The following is a 27,381-nucleotide window of genomic DNA, read 5'->3' on the forward strand; positions in this document are numbered from 1 at the left end:
AGGTTTTCTTCTTGCCCCTTTTATCATGATTTTAACAAACACTTTGTAATACAAATGAGAGTAGTTGGCCTTGCCAGTTGAGATGGATTTTTTTGGGGGGGGGGAATAGTTTTAGATTTACTGAATACTTGTCCACCATAATCTTATGGCTATTCCATGGGGGTGGGGTAGAAAGAAAAGAAAAGGTACTGATGGAATAAGTAATCTTCATGGAGAAAGTTTCAGATTCAGTCCTTAATAGTGTTTGGTTCAAAGAGTCTTAAGCAGAAGAGCTAGAAAATATAGTTGCCTGAAGTCCTGGAACGCTAATAAATAGAATCACACTAGTGACCCCATAATATGATTTAAAACAGATTTGTATATCAGATTTCTGTGTTTATAATTTTTATTTTATGATACCTTTTCAAAATATATTTGATTTTTCTGCTATGGTTTTGTATGTTTTGCTGTTACTAAAGGATGTGTCCCAAAAAAATTTGGATTAACTTGCTACAGTGAGGAGTAAAATGAGCACAAACTGGATTGGACTCAGTCTTAGTAATATTGACCCATTAAAATAAATGAGACAATCGTTTCATATTAGCAAATATTAATTGATTCTGGTAAATCTTTAGGCATGACTAAAAATGATTCAATCGAAAAATAAAATTCTTTTTGGTGGGAAAAATGGTTTTTGTTATCCTTATGATATGCTGCCAAACCTTTAAAACTTCGGGCAGCTTGCAAAACAAAACAAAATACAATAAAATATCTGCCTAGTCAAAAATATATGCATGTTTTAGTTTTAGTTTAGTTTTATTAGATTTTTATACCGCCCTTCTCCCGAAGGACTCAGGGCGGTGTACAGCCGAAATAAAATACAGAGTATATACAATTAAAAGAAATTAAAAGAAACTATTAATAAATGGCCGATAATTTAAAAATTAAAAAATTTACAAATGTTTAAAATCTCTAAAACCCCAATTTAAAATCACTATTTATGCCAGTCCTGCTTGAATAAATAAGTATGTTTTTAGCTCACGACGGAAGGTCCGAAGATCAGGAACTTGACGTAAGCCAGGGGGGAGTTCGTTCCAGAGCGTCGGTGCTCCCACAGAGAAGGCCCTACCCCTGGGAGCCGCCAGCCGACATTGTTTGGCGGACGGCACCCTGAGAAGGCCCTCTCTGTGAGAGCGTACGGGTCGATGGGAGGCATACGGTAACAGCAGGCGGTCTCGTAAGTACCCGGGTCCTAAGCCATGGAGCGCTTTAAAGGTGGTAACCAGGATCTTGAAGCGCACCTGAAAGACCACAGGAAGCCAGTGCAAACTACGGAGCAGAGGTGTTACGTGGGAGCCTCGAGCGGCTCCCATTACCACTCGCGCAGCTGCATTCTGGACTAACTGCAGCCTCCGGGTGCACCTCAAGGGCAGCCCCATGTAGAGAGCATTGCAATAATCCAGCCGAGACGTAACCAGAGCGTGAGTGACCGTGCATAAGGCATCCCGGTCAAGGAAGGGACGCAACTGGCGAACCAAGCGAACTTGGTAAAAAGCCCTCCTGGTGACGGCTGCCAGATGTTCCTCAAAGGACAGCCGGCCATCCAGGAGGACGCCCAAGTTGCGAACCACCTCCTTTGGGGCCACTAACTCGCCCCCAACAGTCAGCTGCGGATGCAGCTGACTGTACCGGGGTGCCGGAATCCACAGCCACTCCGTCTTGGAGGGATTGAGCTTGAGTCTGTTTCTCCCCATCCAGACCCGTACGGCTTCCAGGCACCGGGACAGCACTTCGACCGCTTCGTTGGGGTGGTCCGGGGTGGAAAAGTACAGCTGAGTGTCATCAGCGTACAGATGATAACTCACCCCGAACCCACTGATGACCTCGCCCAGCGGCTTCATGTAGATGTTGAACAGGGTAGGCGAGAGAATCGACCCCTGGGGTACCCCACAAGTGAGGCCCCTCGAGGACGACCTCTGCCCCCCTGTCAACACCGACTGCGGCCGGTCAGAGAGATAGGAGGAGAACCACCGATAAACGGTGCCTCCCACTCCCAATCCCTCCAACCGGCGCAGCAGGATACCATGGTCGATGGTATCAAAAGCCGCTGAAAGATCTAATAGGACCAAGGCAGAGGAACAGCCCCTGTCCCTGGCCCTCCAGAGGTCATCCACCAACGCGACCAAAGCCGTCTCCGTGCTATAACCGGGCCGGAAGCCGGACTGGAACGGGTCTAGATAGACAGCTTCCTCCAGGTGCCGGGGAAGCTGCCATGCAACCACACTCTCTACAACCTTCGCTAAAAAGCGAAGGTTGGAGACTGGACGATAATTTCCCAAAATAGCTGGGTCCAGGGAAGGCTTCTTCAGGAGAGGTCTCACCACCGCCTCCTTCAAGGCGGCGGGGAAAACCCCTTCAACTAAAGAAGCATTTATAATCCCCTTGAACCAGCCTCGTGTCACTTCCTGAGCAGCCAGTACTAACCAGGAAGGACACGGGTCCAGTAAACACGTGGTCGCATGCAACCTCCCCAGCAACCTGTCCACGTCCTCGGGAGCCACAGAATCAAACTCATCCCAAATAACCTCAACAAGACGAGTCTCTGTCACCTCAGCTGAATCATCGCAATCATGGTCCAAACCATCACGAAGCTGAACGATTTTATCGTATAGATAACCGTTAAACTCCTCGGCTCGACCCTGCAAGGGGTCATCCCGCCCCTCTTGTTGAAGGAGGGAACGGGTCACCCGAAACAGGGCGGCCGGGCGGTTATCTGCCGACGCAATGAGGGTGGAAACGTAGGAGCGTTTCGCCTCCCTCATTGCCACTAGGTAAGTCCTGGTAAAGGACCTCACTAGTGTCCGATCAGCCTCGGACCTGCTGGACCTCCAAACACTCTCTAGGCGTCTTCTCCGGCGTTTCATCTCTCTCAGCTCCCCGGAGAACCAGGGAGCCAATTGAGATCTGCGCCGGGTCAGAGGCCGCAAAGGCACGACACGGTCCAAAGCCCCAGCCGCGCCCCGATCCCAAGCCGCAACTAGTTCTTCAGTCGTGCCGTGGGTAAGATCCTCAGGAAACGGCCCAAGCTCCGTCAGAAACCTCTCCGGGTCCATCAGGCGCCTGGGACGGAACCAACGCATCGGCTCCGTCTCCCTGCGGTGGTGAGCAGCGGTTCGAAAGTCTAGGCGAAGGAGAAAATGATCCGACCATGACAATGGTTCTTTCACTATATCTCCTAATTCCAGATCATTAACCCACTGACCAGAGATAAAAATCAAGTCTAGCGTGCCTCCCCCGATGTGTGTAGGGCCATCAGTTACTTGAATCAGGTCCAAGGCCGTCATGGAGGCCTGGAACTCCTGAACCACTGTTGATGACAAGCCGGCCGATGGCAAGTTGAAATCTCCCAAGACCAAAAGTCTGGGGATCTCAACCGCCACGCCAGCAAGCACCTCCAGTAGCTCAGGTAGGGCTGTAGTCACGCAGCAAGGAGCCAGGTACGTGATCAACAACCCCATCTGATTACGATGGCCCCACTTCACAAGGAGGGATTCACAGCCAGCTATCTGAGGAACAGTGGACTCCCTTGGCTCCAGACTCTCTCTAATCACAACCGCCACCCCGCCACCCCTACCCTGGGCCCTCGGCTGATGGAATGCACAGAAACCCGGCGGGCACAGTTCTACCAGGGGTACACCCCCTTCTGTGCCCAACCAGGTCTCTGTAATGCCCATAAGGTCCGCGGACTCCCCCTGAATCAGATCGCAAATCAGGTAATTAAACCTTCATGAGAAATAAAGGGAACTCCCTCAAACAATTAACATTTATTTTATAACTTCCATAACATTAGGGCTAAGTCCAAACAAAAATTCCAAAAAATTCCATTTATAAGAATAAAAATTAAACAGAATTCAATGGTTGCAAGGTAAGGAATGGAGAAAGGGAAGAAAAATTTGAATTAGAGTAATAATTCAAGTCTTAGACATACGTTATATTCATTGAGATTTATTACTTCTTTTATTTTTATTACTATTTAATGAAAAATAAAAAGTATCATATTACCTCTTCAGTTTCTAAGACTGCCCCACTCATCAACTGTGCATAGTTTACAAGATTAAAAACTTCAACATAATAAAGAACAGCCCCCCCTTCCCAATTTACAAGGAATAGAATCTTCAACCATTTATTCCAGCATATTACAATGAAAGGTGTGTGGTGGGGGGTGGGGGAGAGAAGGGGGAGGCTTGCCAAGAGTCTTCATCTGAACAATACATTCCTCCTCAAAGCATTTGGGGATCTGTGGCCTGTAGAAAGGCTTTGTGTGGCTGTTTTGAGAAAAGGACACAGCTTGGGGAAATTCCTTGAACATCTGGTGCTGGCCCTTCTGGGGAATGTCACTACTGGTTTTAGGTATGTTTTGCTTGCACTAATATGTTTTATAAATTACTCTTTCAAATGCTTCTCAGCAAGTTTTTGAAGGTAATTTCTTTTTTCTTTTTTTGTTTGCAGGATGAAGATGAGCTCGATTCTCACACCATGGTAAAGACTACATCTGATACTGCTGGTACAATGAGGGCTACAAGTACAATGAGTGATAGTGCTCAGACCATGATTGAACATAACAGCACCATGCTAGAATCTGATTTGGGGACCATGGTAATAAATAGTGATGATGATGATGAAGAAGATGAAGATGGAACCATGAAAAGTATGTTTCATTTTTCTTTATAAAAGAAACATTCTAAATGCTTTTTATTTCAGCCCTGTAAGCAGTGAATACTCACTTTAATTCAATTAAATGTTAGAATTAAAACCAATACATTTTGGCTAATGTAGCTACTAGCTACATGTATGTGGTTTGTGCAAATCGAAATTAATCTACATATTACATTTTTAAAGTTTTCCCTGGCAACTGCTTTCAAATGGTTTGTTCACTTGAGCTACCAAGACAAAAAATATGAACCATAAAAAACATTCCGATATGTGGATTTCTTCTGGAAGGCAGGTCAAGATCCCCGAATTTCCATCTTTGGAGTTGTAATTCTTTTGCATGCTTTATGCTATATTATGGAAATCTGTTTTTAAATATTAGTGTTTTACTCAAGCTGGTAATGCAACAATTTAGTGTAAAATAAACGGAAGAATGACAACATATGCTACAATTATATAATGTTTTAAATTAAGATCATTTTAAATGAATATAATGTGGTACATCATTCAAATATGATCCCATTTTGGATAAATTTAACAACATATATAATTTTAAAACCAAAAGTTATAGTTGAATAATGATAAGTATGTTTAAACACATTCTTGAATAATACCTTTTAGTTGTTTGAATTGATTTAATTGTCTGCAGGATTCTATTTTTTGTTAAACATGCTGCTTGTCTTCAGTCTACCTTAATACACAGTATCTTCAATTATTCATTGAAAATTTCTGAATGAATTTGCTTGCCCTTAGGTTAAAAGAAAATTAGAAGACTTTAAGTTCTGAATGAAGCGATAATTTCTTGTGACACATTTCATTCTTTTGACTAATGTGTGGAGCATCAATCTGCTAGAATTCAGGTGGAAATGGGTGGCCTGATTTTCAAAAGTATAAATTGCAGCAGAATTATCCCATCTGATGGTTATCTTGCCATATGTCTGATTATGCAGATGTGATAAAATTGCTTCTATATAAACTGTTAGAATAAACTCATTAAGTTTTATATATGATATTAAAATTAGGTAAGGTTTAAAACTTTCCAAAACATGCATTGTATGAAGTACATAATGGTAGATGGCAACTAGACCTACAGCTGTATTAATTTTTGACAGTATGTCAGGGATTTTAACTTCATCAAAAAGATAATACATGTAGTCCTCGACTTAACAACAAATGGTTACTAAGCCCCTGCACAGTACCCTAACTTGTGCCATTCCCCACCTCAACCCACAAAGCATCTCTTGCATACTCCATGCACAATTTTCAATTTGTGCTGTCCCTATGTGCCTACTTTGACCATTGTGGCACCTCTGGTGCACCTCCACACATCCCACCCCTCCTGTGTGCTTTTCCCAACCCATGCATTACCTCTTGGGCATCCCCACTCACTCTTCCCGACCCATGCCATGCCTCCCTGCACTGCCCCTGACCTGCATGGCACCTCAACTGGCCTGGCAAGCACTGCTCACATACCTATGATCTCCATGCGTTCTTCTTGTCCCCCTCCTACTCAACCTATGCAACACCTCTTGTGTACCCCCATGTACACCTGCACCTCTCCACACAGTCTTGCTCCCTCCTACCCTCTCATCCCAGCAGCAGCCACTTTGGACCTCTTGCTGGCTTCCCCACCAGTGTTCTCCCGTAAACCGCCTACAAGCAAAATAAATCAGGAAGTTTGAAATCACTCCTATTCCCATTGCTTTTTGCCCACCCATGATTGTTCCTAGTATTACTGTAATTCTACCTTAATACATTTATTAAGAGAAGTCGGCTTGTTTGTTTATTGCTTTATTGTAATTTTTTAGTTTGAATGCTGCAGGGATTCTTAATAGGTTTCTTGCTATTATTGTAACAGGATTAAAAATGTTTGATCTATTTCTTCCAAAATGTAAGTTGCTGAAAGTGACTTTTGAGTTGGGAATTAATTCTGATAATATATTTTTCTCCAAAATTCAGGCAAAGTAGTAATGAGCCAATTCTGAAAATGATTGTCACTTGACACTTCAAAAGTCAGACATCATTGTTTAATTTGAAACTTAAAAATTTTATGAACATTTAATTAAATGATTTCATGCACTTCTATTGTATAGTATTGTAATTTTTAAAAAAAAAAGGAATTTCAAGAATTGGCATTACTTCTTCTTCCTTTAGCAAATTTGTATTTAATCATCAGTGATAGGCTTGAAAAATTGAGAAATAATATGCACCTGCTATTTCTACAAGAACATAAAATTATTTTTCCTTATGAGACAAAATGTATTTAGAATCACAGTTTTGCCTTCAGTACTTTGATATATAATTGGATGAGTTGGATGATCTTTACCTAGGTCTTAAATAGCCATATTTGGCTGTTTAAGGTGTTGTTTTCCTTTGGACAATTACATAATTATTAATTTTTAAACAATTATTTATATGAAACAACTTTTTATGAAAAATTAATTTAGCATTATTCGTAAGTAAATTCGTTCTTCAGTTGAGTTCAGATTTGGAGATTTTATGAATTCATTGGTCTAGTTTTCTTCACCAAAATTGAAAGTATTTTTTCTCTTTTTTCAATATTTTGCAATGTAATCTCTTTTTCTTCCTTGCTTCTCTCTTGCCCTTGAAGGTCTTCCATCTCAGCAACTAGGATAAGTAACTAGTTTAATTTACTGTCAAATCAAGCAAGTGGTGTCACTTGCTAAATATAAAGGAATTACATTTCAGTCTAACTTCAGTGCCTAGATTGGTTATCAATTGCTTATAGATAACTTATTTGTATACTGCTTTAATTATGATACGATTTTGTATGGTTCTGTTGTACTTTTAGTTGGTTGTACTGTCACTATAACATGTTATCTTAATTTCTAGTAAAAAAAAGCATTAATACTTTTTAAATTAGTTAACTTTCAGACAGCACAATCACTTTGATTGGTTTCTTTGGTTTCTCTTCATATTTGGACTATTTTCTTGTTCTGAAAACAGGAAATGCTACATCACCACAGGCTCAGCGACCTTCATTTATGGACTATTTTGATAAACAGGATTCCAAAAATAAGGCCCATGAAAACTGCAACCAGAATATACATGAATCTTATCACATAGCGAAGAATGTTTTCCCTGATAACTGGAAAGTTCCCCAGGATGGTGACTTTGATTTTGTAAGTTCTTATGGACAGTTTGCTTTCTTAATTTTGATGGATTTTATGTGGATATTGCTGATCTAATATTTCTACATGATACAAGTATATACTTCCATATACTTCTTTCTGGTTGGGAATTATGTGAACATAGTATATATCTTCAGTGCATATTATGCACTGTGTTAAACATACAGTAATAGCATACATTCATAGGAATATTGCTTTATGTAATAGGAGACTAAAATCTTCAAATAGAAGTAGCCTGCTCTTTCTCTTTGGTTTCCTGTCTCTAAACTGATAATCTCATACATTTGAGACTAAGTGTAATTCTTTATTCTCATATTCTCTAAAATACAGTTCCTCTCTTTGTATGTTTAGAATCATTTCTTCCTACACTGGAGAAAATCCTGTTTCAGTCCAAATGTTTTAAAACTTGGAATCAGGGAACAATTTTTGAATTACTAGGAAACATTAGAAAGTCCTTGAAAATATTACATGTGCAGAAAACAGAACAAAGAGATATTTGGAGATCCCTTTCCCTCAGAACCTTCATTGTAATTATCTTACTTTATCCCCTAATTAATGTAGGACTTCTCGAGAAGTAGGGAAGTTGCACTGCAGAGTAAGTTGTTATTTTTTTTAAAAAAAAGTTTCCACTCCTAAAAGCCTTTCCTGAGTTAAAGATCTTTATAATGTTGAAAGACACAATTGTATACAGTCTATTGTTTAACATACTCTAAACTGGAAAATACAGGTGACAAATAATTAAAATTTACAGTACAATTTTTCAACCCCACAATATGGTAGTATTTTTTCTCCTTATGGGCTAGCTGTTCCTTTCTTTCCCTCACGAAGAAACTAATGTATCTAACCTCTCATTAGGAAGTTAGGATATTTGTGAATAGTCGTTATTGTCATTATCGTCAATGACTTTAGGTCCTATAGATTGTCAGAAAGAAATTAATAGACATATTTTAATAAGTATTTTCTGTGTATTCTCAATCTTATATAAAAGTTCAGGCCACTCATAAGATTTCCACTTTACTGCAGAAAGGATAGTTGTTAATAAAACTGTTACTTTATGTATAACAATATTCATGTTTATAAAATACTTGATAGGGTTTTTTTATTAGTGAACATATTTTGAAAAATATCAGTAACTTTTTTGCTTTTTTCCCTTCATAAGTACATGAATTTAGATTAATTTCCCAAATTAAAATACCTTAGATGGTCTGTATGTTATTAACAATTGTGAATGACTTAACATTTGCTGAGGAATAGAGAACAGTGGAGCAAATATTTTATAGTTGTTTGAAAATATCTTTCTAAAAAGTTGCTGGCATACTTTTTATGTAGTTCATAAAAAATACAAGAACTCTGTCCTTTCTCTTTTGTCAATTTTGTCCCCTAATGAGATCTGATTAATGTGTTTTTATCAGTAAATATAATCAAAAACATTTAATGGATATTTGAACATGGAATAGCAATTTAAATTCTAAACTGGAAAAGTAGACTAATATTCAGGATCGTTCTAAAGTGATTAATTTGTATTAGTCTCATAATAAAGAGAGGGAGAAGATTGATTTTGTTTGCCAGAAGTCACTTCAGGTTCAGTAAAATGCAAGCAAAACAAAACAAAATCCATTAAAATTATGTCAGATATAATCAACCCTTACATAAATTAAGCAACTGTAAACTACACTGAAAATCTTGCATGAACTTAATATTGTCAGAATATACATAAACTTAAATATTTAAGTCTCCTTCCTGCAGAGTATTGTGTTTCCCATCAGCCACCCCTTCTGATCACAATGATAGCAAATTTGAACAGTTTTCTTTTTATTAAAAGCTATTTATTTTAACACTCGGCAAGTACAGCATTTTTTCCTGTTGAAATTTTCTAGTAATGCAATCTTCTATGTGATATTGAACTATGTCAAAAATAAGTAATTGAATCTCAAGGACCTGATCGTTCAGGATAAGCCTTATTGTAGTTTTGTATCTTCTAACCATGCCATGAATGAATCTTTCTAGTAAAAGTCATTTTGTATATATAATTATGTAGAACTTAAAAGAATCTTGACAGAATAGAAGGAGCCTAAAGAGAATTTTCAGTAAAGTATAACTTGCTCTGAAATAGTAATATTTATTCTTTTCCTTTAGCACCATAAATTTGTAAGGCTTTATGTGTTTAAATTTATGCAGTTTATCATGACTGCAATCAACAGCAGACTCTGTGGCTTGCAGATCTTTCCAGTTACCTAGTTCCTAATATATACTATAAGTTTTAGCTCTTCTAACATGGAAAAGGTAGAATATGAGACTCTGAAATGCATTAGTGACTTTCAGAATCTTTATAAATATTTCTCAATAGGGAATTAAACTATAATTTGTGAGTATATTGTCTATCTTTTAATTGTACAGAGACTAGAAAGAAAAAAAGTGGGGCCAAACTCTCTTAGCAACTGTCTCACTTAGCAACAGAAATTTTGAGCTCAGTTGTGATCATAAATCAAGGATTACCTATTTAATGTTTTTTCTTATATAGTTCTAAAGCTGAAGCAACCATGTTCTGTAAAATCAGTTTAGTATATGTTGTTTTCTTTAATAATAATAATAATAATAATAATAATAATAATAATAATAATAATAATAATAATAATAATAATTTAATTTTTATACCGCCCTTCTCCCGAAGGACTCAGGGCGGTGAACAGGCAAATAAAATAATACAGTATATTACAATAAAACACATTTTAAAAAACTTATTCAAAATAGCCTAAATTTAAAATACCATACAAAATATAAAAAATAAACCCCAATAAAATCCATATTTAAAAACCCTATTTAAGCCAGTCCTGCTCGAAAGAATAGATATGTCTTCAGCTCGCGGCGAAAGGTCCAGAGGTCAGGAAGTTGTCGAAGTCCTGGGGGAAGCTCGTTCCAGAGGGTAGGTGCGCCCACAGAGAAGGCTCTCCCCCTGGGGGTCGCCAGCCTACACTGTTTGGCTGACGGCACCCTGAGAAGACCCTCTCTATGGGAGCGTACCGGCCGGTGGGAGGCATGTGGTAACAGAATTTCTTTGAATTTCTTTGAATGTGGGCTTTTGTGTATTTTTTAGACTCTTGTATGTATCCTATGGTATATATTTGTATTTCTGTTATTGTTTTGACAATAGATCTTAGTTAGTTTAAAACAGGCATTAGCTAGAAAATGATGTAGTAATGCAAATGATTCATATTTGCATTATTGTTTTAACAATGGATCTAAGACATACAACTGGCATTAGCTAGAAGTGATCTAATAGCTAGCAAACTAACTATTTAAAGCCTCATCAGCACTAATCTAATTAATTATCCACGCAATCTTATTTTTCTACTTAGGATAAGCAAAATGTTAGAAAAGGCAAATGTATTTTACATTAATGCTTGTGGGGAGAAAATGTGTTTTTGCTGAAGTCCATATAGATATGATCCCAGATTGTTTCATATTAAATAACGAGCATGTAAATCACATATTACCATTATACTGTTTAAATAGATATATTTTAGGGAATCATTTTTTTCTATTATTGGTAGAAAGTCATCTGTTAAAAGATAAAATTTTGGAGTGACTTCCAAGTGCAGGAAACATATTAAAATTCAATTACTGTAAAACGATGACATTGTAAATAGGAAGTGCTTAATCTGCATTAACAAGATAAATCTAACTAGTGATCACATAATAGAGGAAGAGATTAGGAATGTATGAAATAACTACTGTTTTCCCGATCTAAATAGTTAAAAGAATTGATGAAAGATTCTCCTCTTTTCACAGCTTTATAAGAAGGCTCAATACTTGTATGTTGATGTTATTGTAAGCGATAGTTAGCATTACATCTAAAATAGCTATAGCAGAAGCAGCTCAGAAGTTGTAATTGGGATTTAAAGTATCAGAGCCAATAAAGGAGGCTGCCTTTTTCTCAACAGTTGCCCTCCGTATCTAGAGGGTAATAGGAGTGATGAGGAAAAAGAAGAGGAATGGTGAGGAAGAGCTGCCCAAGCTTGCTGGTTCATGAGTTTATACAATCAAATAAAGAGTCTGCTACTCTTGTGCTAGATTTTTCCAGGATTATTTTAAGATGTCAGCCTATGACTTTAAAAAAAACATATTGTCCTCATTATAATTAGCCCATAAAACAAGCTAGAATAAATTTTGTTACTATTTGGCAGCTTTGAGGGTCAGTAAGGTTATAGAAGTTGGTTGCCAGCATTCCTACTTATTATAGGATTACTATTCCTGAATTATAGGAATATTATTCTTGAATAATTTGAAAACAGTAATGAAGTGGAAGAAAATGATGAGAATAACAAAATAAAAGCAGCTCAGTTATATTTATCACTGTTGCCTTAGTAACAAATTGTTCATATTAATATCTCATGTACTTCTCTGTAATTTCTTGAGTTTTCAGAAAGCTTTGAAATACCTTCAGCTTGATTAAAAACATGAAGATGTTTTCCAAAGATGAGAGGAACTAAACTTTGAGATTCAAAACTCCACTTGTCTAATATGATTCTACTAGTGAAGGAGGAAACTTTCCATCCTGTATAAACCTGTGATATTCCATCCAACTCTGAACTTTGCAATATCCCTTGAGGTTGTTGTCTGAACGGCTATTAAGAGGATTGTATTCATTTTGTATAATTTTCAGATTTAATACTGTTCTATATCTTTAAAAAAATATCCAGAATATGGATGCTTGTGAAACACTTAAACGGTATTTCATTAAGTGAACATTACATTCCAGTACTATATATACATACAACATATATTGTACATTGCTAAATTCTGGATAAAACCAATAGTCAAATAGTTATAAGAATATAATCCTGACATTGTTAAAGTTAAATTTCCCTCACAAGATTTATTGGAATAATTATGGCATAATCTGCTGCTATTATTTCAGATTATTAGTTTCATATGTGAGTTGGTTATATTTCTGATTATCATATTGATTGGGATAACCATTTTAGTTCAATAATAATTTCAGGCCCTGCTACAAAATACGTTTGCAGGTGGGAATGGCAGCAAAAATGTTTTCAGTGTTTTGTATTTATAAATTAGAAGCTATGTATAGACATTCTATCTTTTATTACTTTTCTCCCTTCTTTCCAGATTTTCTTTAAAAAGTGTTGTTAGAAAATAGTGAGCATTAGTGTACCTTTAGTGTACATCAAGGGCCTCTGTGGCTCAGACTGGTAAGACAGTCTGTTATTAACACAGCTGCCTGCAATTACTGCAGGTTCTAGTCCCACCAGGCCCAAGGTTGACTCAGCCTTCCATCCTTTATAAGGTAGGTAAAATGAGGAAACAGATTGTTGGGGGCAATAAGTTGACTTTGTATATAAATATACAAATAGGATGAAGACTATTGCTAACATAGTGTAAGCCGCCCTGAGTCTTCGGAGAAGGGCGGATATAAATGCAAATAAAAAAAAATTCTTCTCCAAACTACTGCAGGAAGAAGGTGGTCGGCAAATAAAATTTAGATGTTGCATCATCAACATAGGAAGCAATAAGTAAAGCATCCAAGTCTATCACTATAATTATATCCTGAAATTACATTAATTATTTTACGGAGAGATAGTATCAAGGTCATGTGAAGTGTTAGTACTACTTTATATTGCTTGGTAAGACCATACTTGGAATAGTGCATCCAGTTTTGGTCACCACGAAACAAAAAAGACGTTGAGATTCTACAAAGGGTGCAGAGAAGAGCAACAAAGATGATTAGGGGGCTGTGGTTAAAACATGAGGAATGTTTTAACCACAAGAATTGGGTATGTCTAATCTAAGAAGAGAAGGACTACAAGTTACATGAGAGCAGTCGTCCAATATTTGAAGGGCTATTACAAAGAAGACAGGGGTCAACTTATTCTCCAAAGTACCTGAGGGCAGGACAAGTAGTAAGGTATGGAAACTTATCAAGAAGAAATCCAATTTATAACTAAGAAGTTTCCTGACAGTTAGAACAATTAATCAGTGGAACAGCTTGCATCCAGTAACTGTCAGTGCCCCATCAGTGGGGGATTTTAAAAAGAGATTGGACTTCCCTTTATCTGGAATGGCATATTGTCTCCTGCTTCAGCAGGGGTTGGAGTAGAAGACCTCCCAGGTCACTTCCAACTCTGTTATTCTGTATTCTGTAAGTTAGAATTGTATAGCTATCCATCTGAATCCACTTCTCTCTGGGCGGCAAACAATATTGTAATTATCAAAACCAGAAAAACATGAACAGCTGATTTAGGGCTTGACAGTCCCAAGGATAAGCTCTGATTCCGTATTCTTCAGATAGAGTTAGAGAGGGATGACAACTTGTTGCCTCATGAATTGTAGCTGAGAATCTGCTAGCTTTTCCTCTTTAGTTTCAGAGCCAGAGGAACCATTCCAATGAAAGAATCCTCCCTTTTCACATATGAATGTCTGCAGATAGCTTTTCAGTTGCATTATAAATATATATTGGAAATAAAAGAGTACAAACAAAATGTGAAAAATGAATGTGGGAGAGTTAATGGAGGATATCAGATATGTAGGCAGTTGCCCTCTCTTCACAGTTGTTTTTTCCACTCGTTTAATCAGCTGCTATGGCAACAGTCTGCTGGTGATCTTAAACAAGTTGGTTAGTGTAAAACTAGTGAGGGAAATTGCGGATAGTTCTAGGAATTGGACTTGTTTTCTGTGATTAGAGAATTGTTGCCATAGGAACCGCAGCAGAGAACAGAATTACAGTTTTAAGTTTTCATTGGCTTCACGGAATTAAGCAAATTGGCCCTTTAATGGGTATGTGTTCCAGATTTTTTCCCCTTGTCTGTCTGAAGCTGGATTGAATGCTCTCCCTTCCATGTACATTTTTTTTCAGGGTTAATCATTCCTCTGCAAAAGTTGAGGGCAGCAAGAAATACCAGTGAATTTTGAATAGCGGATGAAATTAAAGGGCTTTTGGGTGAGGTGTTACCTTTGAAAATGAGGTAATGGAGAGACTTTTTGAAAAAGCAACAGATTGGCTACCCTAAGCAGTTCAACAGCATTTATTCTGAACTTTATCCAGAATTCAGAGGTCATCCTGTCAAGCTGCTCATCACAATCAAAACATCACTTCTACTTTTTTCATGTTAAAAATAAAAACAAGGAAGGTACAGTGACACGTCCATTTTAGCTTTGAAGACCATTTTTCAGTTTTTCCCCTCCCTCTTTCTCTCAAAAGATGAATCCAGTTTTCATAGGATACTTCCCGTCCCCCTTAGATCAAAAATATAAAAAGCAATGGATCTATGACTTATGTTTGTTTTTTGGGGGATAGAGAATTATTGATTTACAGGTCTAATCAAGCCTACTAGGCTTCTTCATGTTATTATGGGCAGTCCCTTCTTGTGCACAACCACAGCACAGAAATGTGCTACCACCATTTTTTCAGTCAAGTTGAGGACCACCTGGGCTTTTTTTTGTTTTTCCCATTCTTATTTATGTATATAAATTTACATATGTTATAATAATGTTTAACACACACACACACACACACACCCCAAAAAAGAAAGAAAGTGTATGTGGAAAAGACTTCATGGGGAAAAATGGAAAGCAGGGAAGGAGAAGGGACTAAGCAGGTCAAAGGTAAAATTTGAGGTGGCCTGACATACAGTAATAGGAAAAACTATTCTGCCTCACGGACACTTCATCTGCAAACTGAGATTAGATTTTTAATCAGTCCAGGTTGTTTTATTTTCTTGTCTTGTTGAATATTGTCTAGGCATAATACATATTTTCAATGTATTTTAAGGTAGCTCTGGTTTCCTGCAGGAGTCTTGAGTGTGACAATAATCAGCTATAGCAGCTGCCTTAAACGGGATGTCTTAATCCACAGTACTTATAATTCTCAATTAGCCTGGTTAATGGCAGTTAACAAGTTAATGGCAGTTAACCAGACTAATATATCTGGAAAGGATCCAGTTAGGAAAGGTTGAACTATAGTTATCCCTGTTCTGGCTAAGCTCAACAAAAAGCTAAGCAATATCACAGGCCAAGAATTTAAATAACATTAGTTGAAAAGTTATGAAGATTTAAAGATTTTTCCTTGTGCTTCTTTTGGTGGCTTTTTTATTGTTTTACAATTGTCAGAACCTTTCTGAATATATTAACGATCTAAAATGAAAAGCTTTTTTTTTTCCTAGAGTGAAATCCTTTTTTTAGTGTCTTCAAATTGATGCAGAAAGCCATTTGTAGGCACTAGGCTAGAAACAGAGATCATGAGTTCTAGTATTCCCTTAGACACAAAGCCAGCTGGTGACCTTGGGCTAGTCAGCCTTAGGAAGGAGGCAGTGGCAAAGTACTTTTAAAATCTTTCCAAGAAAACTGCAGGGACTTGTCTTGAAGACACCAAAACAAAATAAACACTCAACAACCCCAAATTGTCATAATGTTTTCTTAAGTTCTCCCTTTTAGTTCATCTACCTTTTCAGAATTGCTGTTGTGATACAACACACATCTTACAACACAGTGTTCATCTTTTTAATTATTTATTTACTTGTAATGAAGTTATTAAAGGAAAAATACTTAATTAGATAATTTTTCTTTTGGATTGCTATAATTGGAGGGGGATATTTTTATAGAAACATATGTTACATTTCAGACACAGATGGTAACCTAAGATCCTCTATATAAAACATCAAAAGAGGTTTTTACTTCAAATGCTCTGATTTTCACACATAAGCTTGTTTGAAGTTGTTGATCATCCATGCCTACTCAGGCAGAATGTGCTGTCTTACAAAATAGCTATTTGCATTCTTGTTCTAATTGAAAAACAAACTTAATTTCTGAGTTGCCAAGTATGAGAAATACGTACATTAGGTAGTGTATTTTATTAGGTTAATAAACAGCTTCTCTCTATCCCTTTTTACTAATGCTTTGCACCAAGTTCAGTTGAAGTTTTTCTTAAACCCAATGATTGAAATATATGGTTTAGGTGCCTTTTCAGAATGCTTGCTTTCATTGCTAGTGTTTTAACTTTTGAAACAAAATTGTACTGGTTTATTCTCAATCTGTCAGTACTTAAAAAGGTCGTTTTCCTGGGAATACCAGCTTCTAAGTCAACCCAGGAAATTCATGTGGTATTGCTACCTGGAGACAGTGCTTTTGTTTGCGCTAAGGTTAAAAAACAATTTTGAATTAAAGTTTTGGCATTTAAATATTGAGCAAAATACCTCAACCAAGCAAATAAACTGAGCAAAAAAATGAGTAAAACCAAACAAAAACTATTTGGTGTATTGGTTAAGGTGCTAGGCTAGGAACTGGGAATACTTTTAAGTTCTAATCTTGCTTTAGGCATAAAAGCCACTGGGTAAATTGGTCCAGTCACACACACTCACTGCAACCCACCTCATGGGTTGTTGTGGGTAAAGTAGGACAAAGGAGTATTATGTATGTTTGTGGCTGAGTTACTAATAAAGTAATAAAAGTGGGTTACAGTTCTTAAAAAAACCACACCAATAAAATGAAAACGTGATATTCTCATCTATTTCTGCCACTAATAAATCCATTAAGAAGTATTTCATAAAATAAGCACATTACATAATCTCAAACAGAAGGGGTATTAAAACGGCAAAATACTGCGAGCCTTTTGCATAATTGGCAGTGAATTAGTGAAATAATCTCTTCCTACACAATTGAAAAATTTTACCAGAACTTAAAAAGTGCAATATATTTAATAAGATTCTTAATTTTTAAATATGACTGATTCTACCGTCTTCTTTCTTAATGTTTATGTCAAATACATTTACGAGTACAGCTGCATCCCAAATTTATACTTATTCTTCCTTGTAAATATAAAGCTATTTTAACATGATACATTAGCTTTCTAATCAGGAACCAGACGGTTTACTTTTAAACCAGTGTGTAGAGTCTGTATTTATGTTCATAATGAAACATTGCCTTAAAATACTTAACCAAAGTTCGATTAAAACAAATTTTGGGGGTAGTTTGCTAGTATATGAAAAATCCACATACTTTGTATATTATTATACTTAAGTGCCTGCAGGAATTCACCACCACTACCACCATCATAATATTCTACTCTTCGACAATTAATTAACTGCTATTAGTGTTGAATAATCACTTGCCAAAAATATCCTGTTCAAATCTGCCAAGCTGACTACAGTTAGAAAAGGAAGCTAATCATATGGCATTTGCCACATTCATTAAAGTATCAATGGGATTCTCCTCTTTTGTCATATTTTTGAATATATTATGTAAGTAGATTTTTAAAAATCCTTTAAACATTTAAAGACCCTTTAGCACATTGAGAAAGTATAGTTGCATCAAAAATTGTCCTAATATTTTTTTATATAAGGAGACATGGATAGAAAGTTTGTGCATTTGTATATGCTTGCATCGTGCAGTTCGATCCTGCTAATATTCCAGTATGTCTCCATTCCCCCCTCCCCATCACACTCAGAGTTTGGTTGTGTTAAATGCTAGGTAAATATGTAAGTTAAAATAATATGGGTATCTGATACCATTTAACACCTTTATCCTTATTATCCAGACATATTTCATATGTATTTTTGAAGCAGATTTGGGGGGGGGGAATTACTTTATTAGCATTCATTTAATTTATGACATACCGTTATATAGTATTGCAGTCATTCTAATCGAGTGCTTTCAGTGCTGGACCTGAACCTAGGAAGTTCAAGTTCTGTTCTACTAGGAAAATGGCTGAGTGTTTTTTGTAATTGTTTCCTCTCCGCCCAATTAACCTCATAGGCTACATTTTGGGGAAAGTTAGCATGCTCTTTATGTTGCCTTGAGCCCATGAAAAAGCATCAAGCTAAAAAATTAAACATATATTAGTTTTTAATTTTATATTTGCATATGCCAAGCAGATATACTCCATATGTGAAATCCCAAATTTTAAAATAAAATTCAAACTAGAAAGAATATGGTTTATAGTATACTGCAGTAGATAATGCTTTTGCAGATCATCTAACATAGATTAGAGCATATGGAAAAAGAAAAGCCAGATGTTTAAGCTGGCTTTAGAATAGGCCAAGGAACATGAGACATTTCTGATTTCTGCTGGATAACTGAGAAAACAAGAAATAGCAAAAAGATGTCAGTTGGCACTTCATTGATTACAGAAAGACCTTTGATTGTGTGGATTACACGAAGCTTGGAATGTGCTTAAAAAAAATGGGAATCCTAGAACATCTTGTTGTCCTCATGCTAAACCTATACATTGACCTGAAAGCCACAGAACCAATTGAACATGGTGAAACAGTGCCTTCAGGTTGGCAAAGAAGTGGAAAAATGCTGCATGCTGCTTGTTTCACTATTTATTCAATTGATCAGTTGATATGCTAAATATATATATTGATATAAGCTGCATTGGAAGATGAGTATGGTTCTAAAGTTGCAAGAAGAAACATCAAAACCTGGGTTATGTGATGACATTATGCTGATAGCTGAAAATACAAAAGAACTTTTGTTATAGTGGTAAAGATAAAGGAGCACAATGAAAAAATGGACTAGAATTAAAATTGAATATAAAGAAGACCAGACTAATGACAACCAGTACAACAACTACTTTATTTATATCCCATCTTTATTATTTTTACAAGTAACTTAAGGCAGCAGATGTATCCAACACATCTTTCTCTTTTTCCCCACAACAATCCTTTGAAGTGGGTTGGGCTGAGAAAGAATGACCAGCCCAAGGTCATTCAGCTGGCTTTCATGGCTAAGGTGAGATTATAATTAATGGTCTTCCATTTTCTCCATAAAGGTGGGACCAGCAGCCAGGAATGGGTTAACTCAGGGACCTGGACTTGTCGGATGATGAAGACCTGGTCCCAGATCAGTCCTCATTTGTGGGGCTTTTCCGCTCTCAACTGTTTTGGTCCTTGCTTCACAAGGCCAAAATGACTACCCAGTTGGGTACAGCCAGTCTGCCTCCTGATCCTCAGACAATGGGGAGGACGAACCCTTCAGTTCACTTATTTATTTATTTATTTATTTATTTATTTACTTATTTGCAGAACTGGCTATTGAGGCGGCGGAAGTGCCTGCCCCTAACTTATTTATGGATGTGGTGCTACGGCAGTGGTCTGCACCAGTCTCAGAGCCCAATCCCAATAATCTCGACAGATACAATATGGGATCGGATTTAACCAAGGTACTCCAAGTGCCCACGGTAGACTCCCCAGTAGTGGCCCTAGCCTCTACCTCTGTCCTAACGGGACCTCCGGAGGAGACCCTCCTCCCGGAAGACAAGAGGTCTGAGCAGTTATTGATGAAGGCTCACCAATCCACAGCTTGGGCCATTAAGGCCTTCACAGCTGCTTCATTCTTTAACTGGGCATCCTTGCGGTGGCTTACGCAATTGCAGGTACACTTGCCTGTCATGGACACTAGGTCACAACAGGACCTGAATAAGATTGTGATGGTCTTGGAATTCTCAGTGGACGCCACTTTGAATGCCTCCCGATTTGCAGCCAAATCCATTGACTCCACTCCTCTGGCTCTGCCATTGGCAGGCAGATGCCAAAAACAAATGGAGGCTGGCATCCGCTCCTTATGCCGGGGACAATCTTTTTGGTGCGTCCCTGGGCCCCCTTCTGATGGAGTCCAGGGATAAACACAAGATCCTGCCAAATATGTCATGCTGGGCGGGTTCCAGGCCACCCCCTTATTTTTGTACCTTTCAGGGTTTGGGCACCAATTTTCTGAGACCCTGATCACACAGATTGTTTCACCCCAGACAGGTACGCCCACAGGATAAACAGGGTGGTCAGGGATAGAGGGGTCCCCCCCAAATGGCCCTTTCAGGGCAGAAGGGGTTGTCCCTTCCAGCACTTCCACTGACTGCAGGTCCAATTCTCCCATTGGCAGCCCATCTGGCTCTTTATGCCAGCCAGTGAGAGGCCACCATCACGGACGTTTGGGTCAGGGAGACAGTCGGGTCGGGCCTGTCCCTGAAATTCCTCTCCAACCCCCTGAATCTCTTCATACATTGTCCCCTGTCGCAGGATCGGACAAAATGGCTCCTTATGGAATTGGCCATCAAACATCTGGTTGATATTCAGGCCATAGAGCCGGTTCCTCAGGAGCAACATGGACAGGGCTTTTATTCCCGCCTGTTCATGATACAGAAGTCCTCGGGTTGGAGGGCAATTCTAGATCTCGAGTCCTTGAACTGTCATATCATATACTAATGGTTCAAGATGCAGTCTCTCCAGACCATCTTGGAGTGCATCAGGGAGGGTGTCTTCCTCACGTCAGTAGACCTGACGGAGGCGTACCTCCATATCCCTGTCCTTCCAGCCCACAGAAAACTTCTCCGCTTCTGTCACGAGGGATTCCATTATCAGTATCATGCCTTGCCATTTGGTCTCTCTTCCACCCCCAGGGTCTTTACCAAACTGATGGTCACTTCAGCAGGCCACCTCCAAGCTGTGCCGATAAGGATACAGTTCTAGTTGGACGATCTCCTTGTCCAGTCCAGCTCGGAGTCTCTGGCATGGAGGGACCTGAATACCTCCCTTCAAGTGTTGCAAGACCATAGCTTTTCCATCACCTGGGCCAAAAGTCATCTGACTCTGACTACCTGCATTTGCCATTTAGAGGCAATCAATGATACGGTCAAGAACAGGGTTTATCTTTCCCAGGAGCGTCTTTCCAGCGTGACGGACCTGGTGAGGAAGGTCAGGACAGGGAGAACTGTTCCCCTGTTACTGCTCTCTCAGCTCCTGGGAAAGATAATGTCTTGCATCGGCATCATACCCTGGGCCAGACTCCACTGCAGGGCCCTGCAATGGTTTCTCCTCCCATATCGGAGGGCACGCCAGAGCGCTTCCTCGCTCAGGGTATGACTCCCATCAGGGGTTCGCCTCTCCCTGGGGTGGTAGCCCTCCCCCTCGGTTACTAGGGGTCAGGAGTTCAGGGAACCACACTGTTTCATCTTCATGACGGATGCCAGTCTTCATGGCTGTGGAGCTCACCTAAATTCACAGATGGTCCAGGGTCAATGGACTCAGGAGGACCTGGCTCAAAACATCAGTTGATTGGAGCTTCGGGCAGTCCACCTTGCCCTCCGAGTCTTTCAGGACCAGGTCACGGATTGAGACATTCTACTGCTGACAGACAATGTTGCCATCAAGGCACATATCAACTGCCTCAGAGGGACTCACTCCCGGCCCCTTATGCAGGAGGCCAAACTGTTGGTCCTCTGGGCGGAGACTCAACTGCGCTGTATATGGGCCGCACACATCTCAGGGGTGGCAAACGTGTAGGCGGACTGGCTCAGCCAAGCCACAGTCAACTACGGGTAGTGATGCACCCAGACTTGTTTCGGGAACTATCGGACTGCTTCAGCCTTCTGACAGTTGACTCGTTTGCCACCTGGGACAACTATCAGACCCCGAGGTTTATGCCAGGTTCCTGTCTCTGGGGGCAGAGGGAGTGGATGCCCTGCAAAGCCGATGGCCTCTAGGGCTGCTTTACGCCTTTCTACCTCTCCCTCTAATTCCCAAAGTCATCAGGAAGTTGCTAGAGGAGAGGGCAGAACAACTGCTGCTGGCGCTGCACTGGCCTCGACAGCCCTGGTTTGCGGATCTGGTGGCTCTCTTGGTAGCTCGGCCCTGGAAGATTCCCTCAGACAGGATTTCCCTCAGACAGGGGATGTTGGTCCACCCAGGCCCTCAGTGGTTTCAACTGTCTGGCACTTGAGCGGAGCCTGCTGAGGAAGGACAAGCTGTCCTCCAGGGTCATCGCGACTGTTCAAGCTTCACTATGGGCTTCTACCAACCACATCTACAACGTGACGTGTCAATTATTTTGCGTTTGGAGCATCAAGAAGGGCTTGGTTCCTATGGATGTGATCACAGCTCATGTATTGTACTTTCTCCAACATGGCCTCGATGACAGTCTGGCGCCAAACACACTTCAGAGACAGGTAGCTGCCCTTTCCATCATCCTGATCTGTGTGTCCAGTGATCCCCTCTCACTTACCTGTGATTCAACAGTTTCTGAGGGGGGGCATTAATCTCTGCCCCCCTGTGGTTCACTGTTATCCACTTGGGATCTCCCTAGGGTCTTGGATTCCCTTGCATGGGGTCCCGTTGAGCCCTTACGGGAGGCCAGCCTTACTTTTCTATCATATAGATGGCCTTTCTGGTGACAGTAACCTCTGCCAGGTGAACCTCGGAGTTAGCGGCTCTCTTGGTCTGCAGGGACCTGTGTGTCTTATATGCCGACAGGATCGTTCTCTGCCTTGACCCTACCTTCATTCCCAAGATCAACTCCACGTTCCATAGGTCTCAGGAATTGATATTGCCCAATTTCTAGCCTGAGCCAGTCCATCACCTGGAACATACGTGGCATACCTTGGATGTATGGAGGGCTCTCTGTATCTATATTAAACGGACCTCCCCCTTTTCGAAGGATGGAATCTCTTTTCATTTCCTTTCAACTGGCCATCTTCGGGCCAGTGGTGGATCAGGGCTTGCATTGCTAAGCATTTGAGGCCCAGGCCTTCCCCACATCCAGACATATCGCCAGGATGTACGGCCACTTCCGCCATGTGGGCTGTACAGGGTTCCCTTCAGGAATTCTGTAGGGCCGCCACCTGGTCTTCCCCCTCACCATTTATCCGCCATTATAAGATTGGTGTTTATGCCTTGGTGGAGGCAGCTTTTGGGTGGAGGGTACTCCAACGGGTCCAGTCAGGACAGTGGAATCCGGACCGGTCGGCTCCCTCCCAATTTGACAAATGGCTTTGGTATGTACCTTTCCTGGCTGCCAGTCTCACATTTATGGAGAAGGGGCATTGGTCCTACCTGAACACCCTTTCTTGTCACAGTAGGACTGGCAGCCAGCTTCGTCTTACAGGCCAACTGGTCCTGGACTCTGGGAGGGGCATAACCTTGTCTTTACAGCTCAGTACGTCAGTCTGCAGAATCGTCCTCGTCAAAAAGCTGGGAAGCAACAGGAAAGGAGGAGCTTAACAGTTTGCAGACTCATAACTATCAGATATTGGATGGAATTAACCCATTCTTGGCTGCCAGTCCCACCATGACGAGAAAGCTTGGTGGTTTCACTAGTAGACAAAATTGGCTCTCAGACAAGTTTTAGAACTGACAATGAAGATATCAAAAAGATAAAATAGCTTCTCTGAATACTAAAGAAACAAGTAGTCAGGAATTATGCTGTGTTTTAGTAGAGCAGTAATGAAGACCTTGGGAAAAAAATATTTCGATGCTATAAAAGTTAGAATAGTGCAATCAGTGGTATTCCTCGTGACACTGTAAAGAAGTAAAAAATTGTCTTCAAAGAAGCAGACTAGAAAGAGTATTGACGCTTTTTAACTTTGGTGTTGGAGAAGTCTTCCGAAAATACTATAGACAGCCAAAAAACCCTAAGCAAATGGATAATCGAACAAACCAACCCAGTATTCTCACTCTGGGCTGAAATGATGAGGCCCAAATTATCTTACTTCAGACACATTGTGCAAAGATCTATCCCTCTGGAGAAAGCTTTAATGCTGGAAAAGGTGGAAGGAAAGAGAAAAAAAATGTCTACTAGCAGCAATATGGATGGGTTAATTTTCTGATGTACATTTTAGGGCATTTTGCAAAGGCCTGAACCTTGATTTTATTGTACTGCCTTTCTAGAACTTTTGCATTATAGTATTTGGCCTATAGTCTTTTTGGGCCAGTATGGGTCTGGGAGAGCAGAACTACATATTAGCTGTAACTAGATAATTGTTATATTCTCTGCCAATTTGGAAAATATGATAAAAGATTATTAATCTTGGCAACTATAGGATTGATATAATTATGATACCAAACTGTATCCCTGCTGAACTGTTAATAGGGATCTCCTTAGTATAATAGCCTTCGAAATTGCATTTGACCTTTATAGTAGTCATATAATTTATAGATACGCAGAAGAATCCTTTGGTCTATGGCTGAATTTTTCTGATAGTGCTGAGGCAATGACAGGCAGTAGTTAGTTACCTTTCTGACAAATAGGAACTATTAGGGCAAGGCCTTAATCTTTGGGAATGATTGCTGTTCAATCAAAGTACGTAAACAGGAAGAATAGAATAGAATAGAATAGAGTAGAATAGAGTAGAATAGAATAGAATAGAATAGAATTTTTTATTGGCCAAGTGTGATTGGACACACAAGGAATTTGTCTTGTTCTCAGTGTACATAAAAGATATGTTCATCAAGAATCATAAGGTACAACACTTAATGATATTTATAGGGTACAAATAAGCAATCAGGAAACAATATCAATATTAATCCTAAGGATACAAGCAACAAAGTTACAGTCATACCAGTCATAAGTGGAAGGAGATGGGTGACGGGAACGATGAGAAGATTAATAGTAGTGCAGATTTAGTAATAAGATTTGACACAGATTTGACTGTGTTGAGGGAATTATTTTTTTAGCAGAGTGATGGCGTTTGGAAAAAACTGTTCTTGTGTCTAGTTGTTCTGGTGTGCGGTGCTCTATAGCATCGTTTTGAGGGTAGGAGTTGAAACAGTTTATGTCCAGGATGTGAGGGGTCTGTAAATATTTTCACATCCCTCTTTTTGACTCATGTAGTCAAATACTGGAATCCCCTTGAATAATAGTTCTGAACTTTTATGTTAATCCACTGCAATTTGTATGAAGTGTTTTTATACTTCCTGATGTGAGTTATTTAAGTTCAGCTCACTATAAGTCCAATTAATAATAAAATTAGTCCAATTAATAATAAAAGATATTCAGAAGTTACTCGGTTTTTTCTTGACTGTCCAAAGCACTAACGATAGGCTATAAGGAGGAAAAATATCTGTTAGTTGACCTGCAACTGCGCAAGTTGTGTGACCAATGTTACCTCCACAATGTTTTTATATTTTTTCAGGAAATTGAGACCCTGTGCCTTGTGATGATAGGATACATACCTAGGACTTCAAGCCACATAGCATAATAAAGAATTATTTATAATGAATAGTGCTCTTTATTAATCTTCCTGTAAGCTAGCAGCTGTTAAAGGCCATGTATTTAAGGTACCCTGAACACTAATAATTCAGTTTTATCTGAGCATTTTTCCAAACTAGCAAGAATATCCATTTAATGTTATTAAATATTAGGATAGAATGTCATTAAAGTGGTGGTGCTGATAGCAGTTTGCCACTGTTGAAAGAACAATTGGTTCAGACAGATTCTATGAAAGAAATTGAGGGCAAGGCAGTTTGGCCAAACTGCATCAGATGTAGAAGATTGTTGTCCTTTCATAATAAATTACTGAGATAGTAACCAACAGGTTAGCATAGCACTGTGTGTCTCTGTGTTGTTGTTGTTTTTCATAAAAATAACTCTGAAATCAGAGAGTACTACCAATCTGACTGGTTGGGTTATAAGCCTATAAAAACCTGGTTATTGTCTATTGACTATGCCTACATTCTGCTGAACCATGGCTAATTAAACCTTGGCTATATTATAAATACAATTATATGCCAGCAGCTGAGCAGAAATAATTTACAATGACTTTCCATGGTATTTTTGAGCTGTTTTTAAAAGTGGAAGCAAGGATGAAATGAAATAGCTTTTATATAAATACTGTACTTGTCTGTGTGAAGGTAAGCTGCTTCTTTTGCCATAACACTATTTGGAATAATTATCCTAAAGTTCCTTAGCTCTTTGTGTTTTTCACTGTCTACATTTCACATCTAACACTTTCAGTAGGGTTCTGTTTTATTGCTTTGGAATGAAATTATACATTTTTATTGTATGTGTGCTGAGTGAATAAAATTACATTTCCAAAATAATTTGGTTACCATCTTTAGATTTTAATAACTTTTAAGAAAAATAGGTTTCCTAGAAGAATAATACCACTATGATCATGAGGAAGTTATTTGCTTTTAATGTTATTCGGGGAGCCATCAACACTCTACTCATTTTCTGTTGTAATTAATGTGAGTGTGATTATGAATTTGTGCTTATCAATTACATAGAAGTCTATTAAAATCTAAATAATTATAAAAAACTATTGAAGATTCAATGTTTCAAAAAGACTACAACTATTCCTTAAATATACTAAAACTGCTTTAAAAGATGTCTGAGCACATAATGAAAATTGTTCTTGTATATCTTGGCAGTTTGTTAAAACCTGCTAACTTTTAAAGCTAGCTGTTGTTTTGATAGATTACACTCAAGGTCACCTTCTTGTTTAAATGAGGTTTTGTTTGGTGTAATTAAACCGTGCCAGGTGTATTGGAAACAGAAGGTTTGGATAATTCAGAGTAAATGAGAACAAAATACAAGGCCATTATTTGTCTCTAGTGAGCTTCCAAGTGAATGTTGTATATAGAACTATTTATAATACATTTTACATGGTCAAGGATTGCTTGAAGTTGCTGCTTGCGGCATTTAAATTAAATCACTCACAGATTTTTACATACCAATTACAACTATATTCTTATATCTGTCACTAAACTTTAAGTGAATAACATTTAGTGTCTAGTCATGAAACTAAGTGAATATAAGTTAT

At 38.8% G+C, this 27,381-nt stretch overlaps 1 protein-coding gene across 1 annotated transcript in view; it reads left to right on the forward strand.

Moving 5' to 3' along the window:
- STK3 (serine/threonine kinase 3) overlaps positions 1-27,381 on the forward strand; it is a 129,891-nt gene that overhangs the window by 66,761 nt on the left and 35,749 nt on the right. Inside the window, exons 9-10 of the mRNA XM_058175597.1 lie at positions 4,489-4,687; positions 7,657-7,832. Coding sequence (XP_058031580.1) covers positions 4,489-4,687; positions 7,657-7,832 — 375 coding nt within the window. The remainder of the gene's footprint in view (positions 1-4,488; positions 4,688-7,656; positions 7,833-27,381) is intronic.

Source organism: Ahaetulla prasina, chromosome 3, assembly GCF_028640845.1.
Source record: "Ahaetulla prasina isolate Xishuangbanna chromosome 3, ASM2864084v1, whole genome shotgun sequence".
NCBI lineage: Eukaryota > Metazoa > Chordata > Lepidosauria > Squamata > Colubridae > Ahaetulla > Ahaetulla prasina.